The sequence below is a fragment of the Manis pentadactyla genome, chromosome 3, assembly GCF_030020395.1.
Source record: "Manis pentadactyla isolate mManPen7 chromosome 3, mManPen7.hap1, whole genome shotgun sequence".
NCBI lineage: Eukaryota > Metazoa > Chordata > Mammalia > Pholidota > Manidae > Manis > Manis pentadactyla.
The window spans coordinates 172142619-172156917 of NC_080021.1; the positions used below are offsets into that span (position 1 = coordinate 172142619).

A 14299-nucleotide genomic window follows, 5' to 3' on the forward strand; every position below is an offset into this window, starting at 1 on the left:
ATTAGCAGACCCCACGAAAGAAAAGCTAAAGAAAAGTTAAAATTATTTCATGAAGAAGTATCACTTAGAGCAAATAATTTATTAAATATAAAAAGAAAACTACATAATTTTCCTTTGCACTTCATGTGTCTCTCTGAGAGTTCAGTTTTTTGAGTACTAGTAGAATTTTCACACTTGTTGCCAAAGCTGAAGAGTTGTTAACTACACAAGTTGTGCTGAGAAATTATCAAAACCATCCTCCCCCAATAAATAACAAAAGATCTTTCTAGTGTACCTCATATGCTTCAGATCTGATAATCTTTCTCTTTGAAATTTGGTCTCTTTTTCAAGGAAGTGAAGGTCTATTGTCAGTTCTGCTTGGTCAGCCTGACAACGTTCATATTTCATTACTTTCAAGACTTCATTTAATAACTGAATAACTGTTAAGAGGTTCAATTTTCCAGCCTCATAAACATTACCTATGTGCAACTAAGAATTCAGAGGGAAAAATTAATGAACTGTAAGTTCTTAAGATAACAAACTGCTAACATATTTATGTTTTTTACTATTATATAAAAAGATTACCTTAGAGTGAAAAAAATCAAATGTTGACCCAAGAATAAAACCATGTAAATAATTTTGGTCCAAAGGAAACTACTGTGGAGGAATTAACATACCATGCTACATTTTATATTATGTAAAAAGCTGAGAACTAGAATAAAAGATATGCAAATAAACGAAAAGCAAAGCAAAGATTGAGGAGAAAGAGAAGATTTGGAGAAAGATAATGATTTTATGTTCTACAAGTTACTAATTGATGCCCCCTAAAGGCCAAATCCAAACTAAGACATGTATTTGGACTGCACAGTTCCAGTATTTTTATATCATGTGAATTATTTGCCAGTATCTTAAGATTTTACACAAAGATTACTATTTCTCCAGAAATCTCATCATCTCCTACTTTATCCCATTTATACAATTAGCCTTTTTATATATTACCTACCTAGCCCCTATCAGAATCTGAGTTTGCAGATCATGACTTTTATGTACTCAGAACCTCAAGTGCCTATCATGCTACCTATTAAAGTGAAAGCTCTTCACAACATTTTATCTTTGTATCCCCTATACTATAATCAATACGTGGCATATAGCAGATGCTTAATGAATTGCATGTTTACAAGAAGAAAAAAAAAAGCAGGCTATCCAGATGGAAATATCCCATAAGCAAGTGGAAATAATTTGATGGTGTTTAGGTTGGACAGGAAAACTAGAAATACCAATCTGGGAATATTATTGTATAGGAGGCAGATAATGTTGTAGAATTGAGTAAGAAAATGAATTACAGATGAACTTCTAATGTAAGAAAGAAGAGGGAGCATTAAAGAAACCCGTGGGGAATACATTTACTAGAGAAAAAAGAACCAGTGGAAAAAAGTGAGAAGAGCAGTCTGAATAGCCACAGGAGAGCAGAGACAAAAGTTAAAGAAAGAAATGACTTTAAAATACAACAGCATCAAGATTAAGGATAGACATATTTTCAAAAGACATTTAGTAGTTAGGAGACAGACCACTGTTATTCCAGAGTTTATAAAGAACTAGTTACCGTATTATCTTCCTACTAAGCAACCTTCTACTTTCTACACTGTATAGTACAGTACCACACAAGGAAGAGATAATTTGTAAATGCTGATGGATATAAATATACACACCCTTAACAGTACTCCTTGTTATCAAAGTTTTACAAAATGTAACAATAAATTCTGGAAACATTAGAAAAACAATATATAATATATAAAATAACTATGTGAATGGAGTTATCTCAAAAGCTTCCTAAAATCAAATACTTACCTGATACCTTTGTTTCTCAATTTTTTCAAGTAAGAGCCTTGGTATGTTAATAGAAACATTAGTTCCATCTAATGTATACTGGTCAACAAGATTAAGAATGGAACTAACAATTTCTCTCTCTTTTTCCACAAAGATGAGCATTTCATTCACTGAAGCCCACAAAGACCGAACCTTTGAAAACACACACAGACAAGGTATTAAATTCTATACATAATCTGTACATACATTAAAGAAATATAAAACATAAATATATGCTCACTCCCAGGAACAAATGAAATATTTTTGGAATGACTTCTGGTGAGAAAATTGTCTAGAAGCACTGGTATTATTTCCAAAAGGGGCTTAAAACTAAGAAATTTCTCAGGAGAATCTAGCCCAGTATGATTTTCGAAACAAATCTAAGAAACCTTATACTACCATGATGCAATTAGAATAACCTGTATTCTGTATATTGTGCTATATTCATAAAACAGAACACTATAGAGAAATGAGAATGAACACACTACTACTACACACACAGCAGCACGGATAAAACAGTGTGAGTGAAAGAAGTTGAACACAAAAGAACATACTCTATACACTACCATTTACAAGAACAGGTTAAACTAATCTTTACTGTGTGAAGTGAGGCTTGTATTACTCTTGTGGGGAAATAGTTGTGAATGGAAAGGAGGCTCGAGGCTTCCAGGTGCTGGTAACGTTCTCTTCCTTAAACTGTGTGTTGGATACATGGGTGTGTTCACTTTGTGAAATTTTGTCAAGTCATACACTTACGAATTTTTGCATTTTTTGTATGTATGTTAAGCTTCAAAAGAATTTACAAAAGTGGCAGGGAGGTGGGGAAATACAATGATTATACCCATGTTAATGTCTGTGTATTCCCATGGCACAAGGTAAAGTTGTCCCCAAAGTAAGATTCATCAGCTGGCAGTCTAAAGAGGTCTCATAGGATGGCATTTCCTTGGTGAACTTAACAAAAATCCAAGATCTGGTTCTCAGATTTTAAGTTCTAGAAAGTTTATCTTGACTATGGTTGAAAATTGCCCTCAGGGAAACTGAACATCAATCCAATTCAGGAGAGACTGCTGTGAAAACTTCAATAGATTTCACACCAACCTATTTACATATATATATTTTTTTGGAATCATTAATATACAATTACATGAGCAACATTATGGTTATCAGACTCCATCATCAAGTCCCCACCACATACCCCATTACAGTCACTGTCCATCAGCATAAGATGCTACAGAATCACTACTTGTCTTCTCTGTGTTGTACTGCCTTCCCCGTGCCCTGAGCCCCCTACATTATCTGTGCTAATCGTAATGCTCATTTATCCCCCTTATCCCTCCCTTCCCACCCATCCTCCCCAGTCCTTTTCCCTTTGGTAACTGTTAGTCCATTCTTGGGTTCTGTGAGTCTGCTGCTGTTTTGTTCCTTCAGTTTTTTCTTTATTCTTATACTCTACAGATGAGTGAAATCATTTGATACTTGTCTTTCTCTGCCTGGCTTATTTCACTGAGCATAATACCCTTTAGCTCCATCCATGTTGTTGCAAATGGTAGGATTTGTTTTCTTCTAATGGTTGAATAATATTCCATTGTGTATATGTACCACGTCTTTATCCATTCATCTACTGATGGACACTTAGGTTGCTTCCCAACCTATTTATATTTACAAGCAAAGATATTGTGCTCACTAATAGGAATATTCATATTCACTAAATTGGTCACTCCACAAAGAAAGTAACTACCTTTTTCTTCACTGCTATAGCTCTAGCAAGCATCTAGAAGACTGTCTGGCACAAGGCAGGTGATAAATAAATGTCCACTATATGAATAATTGTTTCCTGAGAAGGACACTCATTTTTTCCAGTGACAAAGTGTCTGGAAAGCCAAATTAATAATCAAAGCAGCTTGGTGACCATAGAATCAGAACAAAAAGCTTAAGGGAGATTTCATCTGAACACAAGAAGACCTAAGAAAACACTCCTATCCCACATCATAGCCAGCCTCTGAAAATATCAGATCATTTGTCTGCCAGATTCCTCCCTACTACCAAGCTAGCCTCAATGTGACTCATTTTTCTTCGATACTTACCATCTCTCTCCAGTTAATGTATTTTATTTAGATAAACTAGTACTGCTGATTAAGTAACATAGTCAAGCTAAACTTTTCTTACTGGCATGAAAGATTTTAAATTAGCCATATTTAAAAACTGATTTTCTATATAGTCTTATAAATTATAAACTAATTTTTCCATTATATGAAAGCATTTTAGAGTGCCCTGTTGATACCTTTATAAGTATCACTTACAACAAGTAAAAAAACAGTAACAGTGCCACAAAAAGAAATGACAGAAAAATACAAGAGGTTCAATTAAGCAAGCAAGCATTCGCATATCACAAACGAAACATTACATTTCTCCCTTCAAAAATTGTCTTACCTTTTGAATTTTCTCTTCTGTATTAGTTTGGTCATCACAAGGCTCCATTCTAGTTAAAAATTAAAGCTCATTAGTCATCAAAAAAAAAATCACGTGGTAATTCTCCATCCAATGAGTTAAGTGATCTGCAAACCCAACAACCATTCTAATTAAAAACAAAAATAAAATTCTAGCTCAAAGCACTAATAATTTGTTAGTAGAACTGGACTAGGAATCAGAACTATGCTCTAGTCCTATCATTATCTAGCTAATGATATATTATTTTAACTGTTTCTGGGACTCATAGTTATCTTACCTGTAAAATTCAAGAGCTAAAATAAGGTAAGTTTCAGCTCTGCAAGTTACTTACTTTTTTACTTGGTTTTGCAGTTCCACACATTCTGACCTCAAATTTCGTACTTGTTTAACTGACAATCTGTAAGATAACATACAAAATGACAACTATCATTCCATTACAATTAACTGGAGTAGACCACTTTGTATTTGTCTATTTCATATCTTTGTTCATAGCCTCTGAGGACTCCTCCAAACACACCCAGCAGCCAGCTAATGGACTTTAGATTCGCTGTAAGAGTTACAGGAGCAATCAGACATACAGACTGCTATTGACATGGCTCATATAACTCTCTGACTTTGAGTAAAAATGTTGGAAGTAAGACTACTGTGCTCTCTTATCCTTGTCTCACATACCTAAGGAATAAATTTTAACTTTATCTATGTCAGGCAACACTGCAATTTTAAGGCAATTTCAAAGGCTCCTGTAGCTTTCATAATAGATAACAGAGCATTTAAAAAGTTATCTCACTGTAGTTAATTCTAATTGTAAAAAAAATTAGACACAATCTATTTCTTGAGAATAAGAACCCTGACTATCTTGTTTAAAGCTGTAAGCCCAGTGACTAAATAGTATCCGGCTCATTGAAGTTACTAAAAAAAAGAATCTGTTAAATAGATGAACCTAAATATAAAACAGTATGAAATGGTTAAAGAAACTACAGAATACCTATGTGGAAGGAGTGTCTACTTAATGGATACTCAAGAGACTATTAAGCAGACATTAAAAACAAAACACTATGGCAGTCAAGAAAAAAGGATACTACAATTAGAGCTTAAAAATGTATACCCATGCTAAAAAGAAACCTAAGAAATTGGATTTTTGAACTAAGACTATCTTTTTCTTTTCTCTAAACTTCAACTTACAATGTGCTTAGTGTTTTAAAGCATTTTACTCAGAAATGATCTGGCTTGAAAATCGAAAAATAACAGCCAGGGGGTTTTGAGGTAAGCATGGATTATTGCCACTGACAGCATATTGATGACATCTGTTTAAAAAGAAAGGCATTTTCATTTTCTAACTATTCAAGTATTACTTACTGTGCATTTTCCTGATATTTTCGGATAACACAATCTTCTCTTTGCAAAATTTGTAAAAATCTATTACGTGCTATATGGGATCTGGCAGTGCACTTATTCAAATCTTGTGGCTTTATATTAAATATCTCTGTAAAATGTACAGAAGAATCTACATAGAACACAAATAAGATCATAGAAAACTTAGACTTACAAGCTGAGAAGTATCAAAAACATTGAATTTTCTTAATTTTAAGACATTAACAACTTACTATAACTAACAACTCCTTAAAAGCTGGTATGACATATATACAAAAACAACTAATTTCAACAAAAGTGAGGATGAACTACTTTTAAAGCAAATAATTTAAAAAGGGTATCTGAAGTTGTTTTACATAATTAAAAACCTTGAGACTGCACCTGCCCAAAATAATTCCTATTATCACAGGTTCATGTATCCATGAACAAGTACATTGTCACACATGAGCAACTTCCTAACAAGACCTCTTAACAACAAAGGACAATCAGTTCAGAGAGATGAGGTGAGATCACATCACCTCCACTGCTATCATCAGCACACTTATACTAAGAGCAACAGGACAGGACAACCAAATAAAACAAGTCTGCACTTCTCAAGTAACTCTTGTCTCTGTTACTAATGATCAAAGCAGGCCCTGATAACAATCACCCAAACATTTCAGAGTCCATATTTTTACCTATAATACATGTAGCAAGTCCTACCTTAAAATGACTCAATGTAATAAAGATGGATGGCCTAGAACAGGGGCCCCACACTATACCTAACATTATTAATTCAGGCACTAACATTACCCTCCAAAGTAAAACTTCCATTTCTAAATATTTACTGGGATAAATTTACTGAGTATAAAGTCACCAAAAGACTAAACATCCTGACTGGATTTGTTTTAAATCAGAAATGGGACAACCCATGCTTAGAAACCTTATGCACAATGAACTCCTTCTAAATCCAAACACACATATTTCATGTAAGAGTTTTTTGGGGTTACATGTAATTGGAGTAGATCATCTACTAGAAAAACTGGTCTGTAACATCTTCCTAGGTTGACAGATAGTAACCACACTAGTGGGTGTGAGGATTTAATAAGATAGGTAACTGGTGAACCACTGTGTTGTATACTTGAAACTAATACAAGATTGTATACCAACCATACTTCAATTAGAATTTAAAAATTGGTAAAATGCTGATGTTACATTAAATTTAAAATATGTAAATGCTTATAAAGCAAGATCACATGTATTTAAAAAATCATGCATAAAAGATAAACTGCAAAAAAAAGGTTTACATGTCACGTCACAAAAGGGATATTAATAAAAACACCTACAAAAGACCAATAATAGAAAATTGGACAGAGCATGTGAACATAAAGTACAAAAAGAGTATAAATTGCTCTTGAAAATATGAAACAACCTTCAACCTAACTAAATAATAAGAGAATAGAGATGGGAAATAGACTTTTTACCTTTTGATTTCCGAATCATGAGAAATAGTATCTATTCAAAATAGTTAAAATGTATAGACATAACATGTGCACTAAAATAAATACATAAATAAATTTTTTTAAATTTCAATAATGGTATCTCTAGAAATTGGAAGATGGATGGGGCTTACTGGATCAACTTTTCTGTATTTTCCTGTACCTGTTTAATGAGCATACACCAATTAAACAGAGCAGTATATTAAATAAGCTACAAATAACATTCTTTTAAGTCAGCTAGAAGATCCAATATTTTGTTTCTGTGAATTAGCAAATAGGTCGAAATTCCTTTAAAACAGCAATTTCCAACAAAAACTTCTAACATAGCCAATAGCTAAAATAAACCTCAAACAAATTCAACACATTTCATGTAACGTATTAGAGGCAAACTATAACCTGCAGGTCTAATAGGCCCATTGGCTGTTTTTGTGAGGTCAGCAAGGAATGTTTTCTATTTTTAAAGAGTTGTATTAAAAACAAAAACCCAGATAGGTATATGTGAGAGAGACCCTGTATGGTCCACAAAGTCTAAAATATTTACTATAAACCCCTGTATTAAAACATAATAAATAGTCACTTATGTTCACTAAGAGAAAATTTCAAACTATGGTTCCAATAGAATACTAACAATTCACCTTTTGAGGTAAATTAAGTTTTTATCTTACCTTGCTTTATTAAAATAGCTTGAGGATTTACAAATTGTGAATAATAATAAAAACTCAAGAAACAAAACAAAATATTTCCTACTATAAATTTAACTTACTTTTAGATTGGGTTTTTATGTATTTTATCGCAACGAATTTTGCAAAATGATACATCAGATGAATAAACTTAGGACCCCCAGGAGAAAGAAATAGTGAACCAACAACTTGAGGAAAGTTACTCCCACATTCAGCCTATGGAAAAAAGAAATAAGATTATTTGAAACCTTTCAACAATAATCTTTATATTTACATCATACTGTTTTTGAAACATAATAGGATTGATCAGGATTATTCCATTTTCCAGAAGGTGAATTTTTGAATCTTTATAAACTCTTGGTGGACTTGGTCACAAAAAATAATTACAATATAGAGCCGCAATTACTGACACTATTTGGGAACACAAGCTAAAAGGTCAAAAGTTTTCTTTAAACAGAACTGTGATATAAACTGGCAGGAACTCAAATTTCTATTTCCAGTGCACATAGCCAGCAAGCTGGTTTCCTAGAAATATATAGCATCACAACCAAAAACCATTAAAAAGTATCATTCTAATTAATATTTCCTTGCTTATACTTGCTTATACTATGCTTTGTCAGCATAAAGGCATTAAGAAGATAATCACCTCTAAAATTTAATGTGCAATTATATCTCAATAAAGCAAGGGAAAAAAATTAATGTAGTTTTCACATTCTCAAAGTTTGCATCTTCCAGAAAAAGATTACTTACAGAAATCTTTTTTAACCATTCACAGCAATGTTTCCGGAATTCGGTATCACTTCTTTGGTCAAATGGAGGCCAACAAAGTCTTTAAAAAAAAAATAAAAGTATTAGAATTATGAGCAAAAAAACAATCTCAGAAAAATTTAAAAACAAAATTTATCTCTTACACTAACATTAATGCTAAATGAACCAAGCATTTACATTTAGCAGAAACATTAATGCTAAATGAACCAAGGCTAACATTTGTAGATTTCAACTAAAGAGGAACACCAACCTGTGAGAAATTAGGTATTTTTCTTTATAAATATATATAGGCTTGAGTTCTGTTTCGAGCAAATACTCAGTGAATAAATATATTAAAAGAAGGAAGGAATCACTATTAAAATTACTGGAAGTCAGCTAAAGAGGACAATACTCAATGATTCACTGGACTAATGCATAAAGATGGCATAAATAAATTAGAATGTTAACCTTGGGGGAAAAAAGAGAAACATAAATGGTTACACTTGAAGAGCACAGGAGAAGGAATGACATGAAAGTTTTTTACTCCTACAGATAACCTATATCCTATATGATAGTCAGTGGGTGCTACTACTGTTCAGTGGATAAAGAAGATCTAAAATTATTCAAAAAAAAAAGTTTTATCTCAGGTTTAGTTAAAAATGACAGGCTTGAAACTTTACTTATTGCTTTCCCCTGATAATCAGTTTCAGTAAGTTTTTATTCTGAGGAATAATTATTTGTTTAAGGCCCCATGTTTTTTATATTTCAATGGCATAACATAAATTCTATATTCATAGACAAAAATTAAGTATGCATAGGAAAAAAGACTCAAAGCCTGGAAGGTCAACAGTGATATTCTGGTTGGTGGAGTTAGGGACAATTTTTGTATTTCCTTCTTTCCATTTTTCTTTATTTTCTGAATTGCATAAAGTAAGTTGTATTTTGATAGTAATCAGGAAAAAAAAAACAGAAAATCTATTTTTATTTGGGCAGAGAAAACCCTATGCCTTAATGATAGAGATTTCAAAAAGATGTTTCAAATATACCCATTCTCGTAGTCATTCAACACTTTAATTGAAAGCAAAACATCAAGAATCAATTATCAAAAATAAAAACAATGCTTTAAGCAATGGGCTTGCTTTTCTATATAAGAGGATAACAGCACGATATAAACATCAGAACAAATATGAACACTTTTCTTGACAGAAGACATCCAAATAATATGCAGAATAACTTGGAACCAAGGCTAGTTTTTACATTTTAATCTCCTTCTTAAACTATTTAATATTCAACAGTATATAATAGGCTATACTTAATAGGAATGTTTTTTGCCTAAAGCACTTGACACCTTACTATATGTCTTTGACAAGCATAAGGATTTACAGAGACCTAGAAAGCAAAAAGAGACAAAAGAAGTAACACTACCTACAAGAAGAGGTTAAGCAGTAGGTAATTAGCAAATAAATAATAAGGCAAAATCAAGTATATGGATTGGTACCAGTTAATTGTTTTGTCTAATAATTAAGACTATGAGGAATGTTAGGAACTAATTTATAAAACAAAAGCAAACCTGACTTTTGTGACATCCATTCCATGTAACAGTCAAAGGCCAAAGCTGAAATTCTTGCTAATATTAATGCATAGTCCCTTTTCAAATTTGAGAATGACTACTTACAAAGAGAAAATGAAACAACTTCTACTCACTTGAAAACTTCTTTGGTGAGAGGCTGGTCCAATGTTTCAAACAAAAAATAAGAAACTATATGAAAGGCATCACGGTTCAGCTTATCAAACATGTCCCTAGTGGTTTAAACAGGAAAAAAAAAACAAAGAAAATAGTTAATATGACTAAAAATCATCAAAAGCTATATACGAGTTGACACAAATTAATATTTTTCATTCTCTTTAAAGGGTCAAGGCAAATTAATTTTCTCATTATTTAGACCCCAGAATCCAGGGTCTTTACCCTTACATTTTATTCTCAGGATGATCTTATACTGTAATTCTAGCAAGTCCCTTACAGTTTTTATAGTCCTCATTTCCCTAACTAATCACAACAAAGCCTAAAAAAATAGAATGTGTAAACAATAAAAATGAAGCAAAAAAACCTAAGCCTTGTAAGAAATGTCACACAACTATAAAGAATCAACAGTTAACATGACAGCCAGTGACTGAGTCAGGGTCATCAAATACTGAAGGCTCTACACTCAATATCCACTTCTCACACCTCTGGCCAGACTCCTGGGGTTGTGCAGGTGTCTGATAAGAAGTGGAAAATTCAGATTCTGTAGATTGCCAGGGCCAAGGGAAGCAGAGTTTTCTGAATTTCATAGATGGTAGCAACCGGCTGATAGAGATGATCCACTTCAGATACCAGTTCTGCTGCATGGCCCACCTGCAGGATTTTAAGGTTTATTATGGCAATTCACAAGGCAAAACAAGTCACACTTGGCATGGAGGTATAGTTACCATTTTTTAAAGTCCCGGTGAAGTGTGGAGACTAGTATGGAAAATAAAGCAATGTAAGTTCTCTGGATATGCAAGAAGAGGATACAAGTGGAACAAATATCCCAATAGAAGTGAGTGTTTACACTCAAGAAAAAAAAGAAATAACCTGTCAAAATTAACGAACAAAATATTATGAGACCACTCCTCCATTACTCGAGTATTAAAAGGTCATTTGCATGGATGCAAAAGAGAATGGTTTTCCACTGAAGTATCAAAAGAAGTTAAAAGCAAGTGAACCAAATAACTAAAAGGAAAGGTCTCAAGACATTATTAAAAAGAAGGAACAAAAATTCACTAGAACACAACAGAATATACCTATGGATATTCTCTCCATCTGCTAATATAAAATATCTTAACATTTAGAACAGGGAGCTGAGATAGCTCATGTTTAATATATTTTCAACAATGACCTGAAGAGATAGTTCACTTAGGTGATTGATTGTTTTCAGACTCCAAAAAGAAACTGGGTTTAGGAGGCAGTCAATTAAGAAAGGGGCTGTGGGACACTGGAATGCATGACAAACAGATATGAGTACTCCTGCGAACAAAGAAAACGATTTTCTTGAGCTAAAAAAAAAGTTAACATTAAAAGTTCCCATGTTTATCTGTAAGTCAAACAACTCTTCTTGTCCTTGGAATGTTTCTATTCCCCAGCAAACAAAAATGAAGTTCCCACCATCTTATCATCTCAAACCAGTAATTTTTTTCACATAGCATCCTGTTCTCTTGGACACTGATAAATTTTAATAAGATACTTGTTGAAGGTCTGTTCACCCACTAGACTGAAGTTCTCTGTATGGGAAAAGTTTGTACCTATTCTACTCACCACTGTATAACCAGGCCCAATACTGGATTCAATTAATATTTGTTAAATAACCAAATGAAGGAAATCACCTTTTCTTTCCAATCACACTGCCACCTTAATTTAAGCCTATGTAACTGACTCCTCCTCTAATCCATTCTCTGTAATGCACCCAGGACGATTTTTTCAAAATGCAAGTCTTTTGGGCAAATACCTCAGAATGGAATTTCTGCATCACATGTTAAATTTATGTTTAACCTTATAAGAAAAGTAGTTACACAACTACATGCTCACAGAAACTAGAAAACTATAGGGCTGCACCCCAAAAAGAATGAATTTTACCATATATAAATTTAAGTGAATAAAACAATTTTTTAACGTTTTAAGTTAAATTTCATTCCACTTTCATGCTTAAATCATTTTAAAGGTAACATCTGTTTCAAAATAGTAGCTCCCTCCCATAACCCACAGAAATGACTCTAAGAAAAAAAAAAACTGCCATCACCAGACCAGCACTGACAGATTTTAACTAATTTTCAAAGGCAGAAAGCAGGCTGCAATTGGATAAACCAAAGCAGAGTAAAGTAAGATTGCTGAAACACTGGAGAGAAGGATGCAACGGCAATAGAAACTACTCTCAGTAGAGACCTGAAGCTTTAAGCTTCCCTGCCAATACTGTGGAGCAATCAAATCATGTGAGTATGTGTATATATATATATATATACACACACGCACGCACACACACACACACACATACTGACCAATGCTATCAGCTGGTTGTCAATTTTTAGAATAGTAGTAACTTCTAAACAAACAGTTACCAAATAAAACTGATTTACAGCTCTAAACCTTGACAGAAGTTATAACACAGCTGAAAAACGTAAAGAAGAAGAAAAAAGCAGAGGAGGGTACGAAAGTGTAGGTGACCTGATTATCTGATAAATAACAGCTACCTTCATTGTGAAATTACATAGTAAGGAATCAGGAGATACTTTTGAGATTGATACATCAAGAAATAGAGGTCTAAGCTTGCCACTAGAAGAAAATAATATTAACTGCAAAAGTTAAGAAGATTTAAGAGAACGTGAGATAGCCTATGTATCCCCAGTTTCTCATGGCCTATAGTGGGAAAGGTAATAGATACTGTCTAAAACTGGTATGTCAATAACAGAAATATTAAACAAAGTAGTTAGACTACGATCATAATCATAACATTAGGGGAAAGTAGAGAAAAGGCTTTTCCTTTTCACTTTATTACCCTTCTCTAACTTTTTTTTCCCGCAAGTTTGTTAATTATTTAATTTAAAAAGTAAAAATTGTAAACTAAAAAGCAACCACCTTGAAAAGGCTCCCTTGAGTTCTAACGCCGTTTACACATACTGATCCCATGTCCTTCCACTACCAACTCGCCACCCTTCCCTCGACTTCACAGACCACCCAGTATTACCACCAAAGCAGGAGGAGTAAGCTATCCCTCCAGTTTTGCCCCAAATGCAGACTCTAAAAAGGCTTTCCAAGAAGTGTTCCCGGCATGATTTTGAAACCGATAGTCTCTGCCACCACGGTGGCAACCACCGGACACGGGCTCTATTGCCGGTGCCTAGCACCCAGTAACCGCTCGACTACTAGATCCTTCAATCTGCGAGATCCGCGAAAGGGCGGGCCAGCCCAGCGTGTCCAGCCTCAGACTCCCGCGCCCGGCCGCCCCGGCATCCTTACACTCCGAGGTGTATGTGCGACACGATCTTTCCGCAGGCAACGGCCGCCGGGCCTGGGTCGAAGCCGAGCGCCTGCAGATACATCCAGAGATGCTCCTTCTCGAAAGAGTTGACCCAAGCCAAGCTCATCTTCGCAGGCCCAAACCACTCGGGTGTCCTCGGGCTCTCTTCCCTAGGATCCTTAGGTAGAAGCGGCCCCTCCTCTGCCACCGCCGGCTCCTCTTTCGCCCGGAGCCATTTTGCCTCAAACGGCCGTTCTCAGGGAAATGGAGCCTCTATTGGTAGTACTCCATAGCTGGCTAAAAGAAGCCGCCAAAAACACCGACTATCGCGCTTCCGGAAGAGTGGTATCCGCCTCCTCGCAGAGGTCCCGGAGGAGAAGGGACTTCCGGGACTGCATCTCCCGCCATGCAATGCGTCCTTCTCTCAGGCCTCTCCCATCACACCCAGCGGAGAAACTGCAAGACCCCACCGCGCTTTGCGCAGCCAGCGAATTTTCTTGCGCTTGCATATCCGCCGGCAGCGTCTTGTTCATGGGCTTCGCACTTTCTGAGCCCTTTGCAGTGCCTTTTATTCCTTTGTGCTTATTTCGTCAGATAAAAGCCGTACGTGGAGGACTGGGGCCCGATGTAGTAGAAGTACTGGTTTCAATTCTCAGCCATTCTCACCAGTTGAGTAGCCACGAACAAGTCACCTAATTTC

The 14299-nt window shown here is 34.7% G+C and overlaps 1 protein-coding gene across 3 annotated transcripts in view; it reads right to left on the bottom strand.

The window, feature by feature from the left end:
- HAUS6 (HAUS augmin like complex subunit 6) overlaps positions 1 to 13960 on the bottom strand; it is a 35829-nt gene extending 21869 nt beyond the window's left edge. Inside the window, exons 1-9 of one of the 3 annotated variants that reach the window (XM_036888094.2) lie at positions 13599 to 13960; positions 10274 to 10369; positions 8573 to 8651; positions 7906 to 8038; positions 5650 to 5797; positions 4625 to 4690; positions 4276 to 4324; positions 1828 to 1998; positions 275 to 468 (exon numbers count right to left, since the gene is read on the bottom strand). In XM_036888094.2, coding sequence (XP_036743989.2) covers positions 275 to 468; positions 1828 to 1998; positions 4276 to 4324; positions 4625 to 4690; positions 5650 to 5797; positions 7906 to 8038; positions 8573 to 8651; positions 10274 to 10369; positions 13599 to 13726 — 1064 coding nt within the window. In that variant the 5' untranslated portion in view covers positions 13727 to 13960. Of the gene's footprint in view, positions 1 to 274; positions 469 to 1827; positions 1999 to 4275; positions 4325 to 4624; positions 4691 to 5649; positions 5798 to 7905; positions 8039 to 8572; positions 8652 to 10273; positions 10370 to 10796; positions 12574 to 13598 lie in introns of those variants that run through there. The other 2 variants (XM_057498729.1, XM_057498728.1) reach the window with 2 other exon arrangements.
- Between the last annotated feature and the right edge of the window lie 339 nt (positions 13961 to 14299).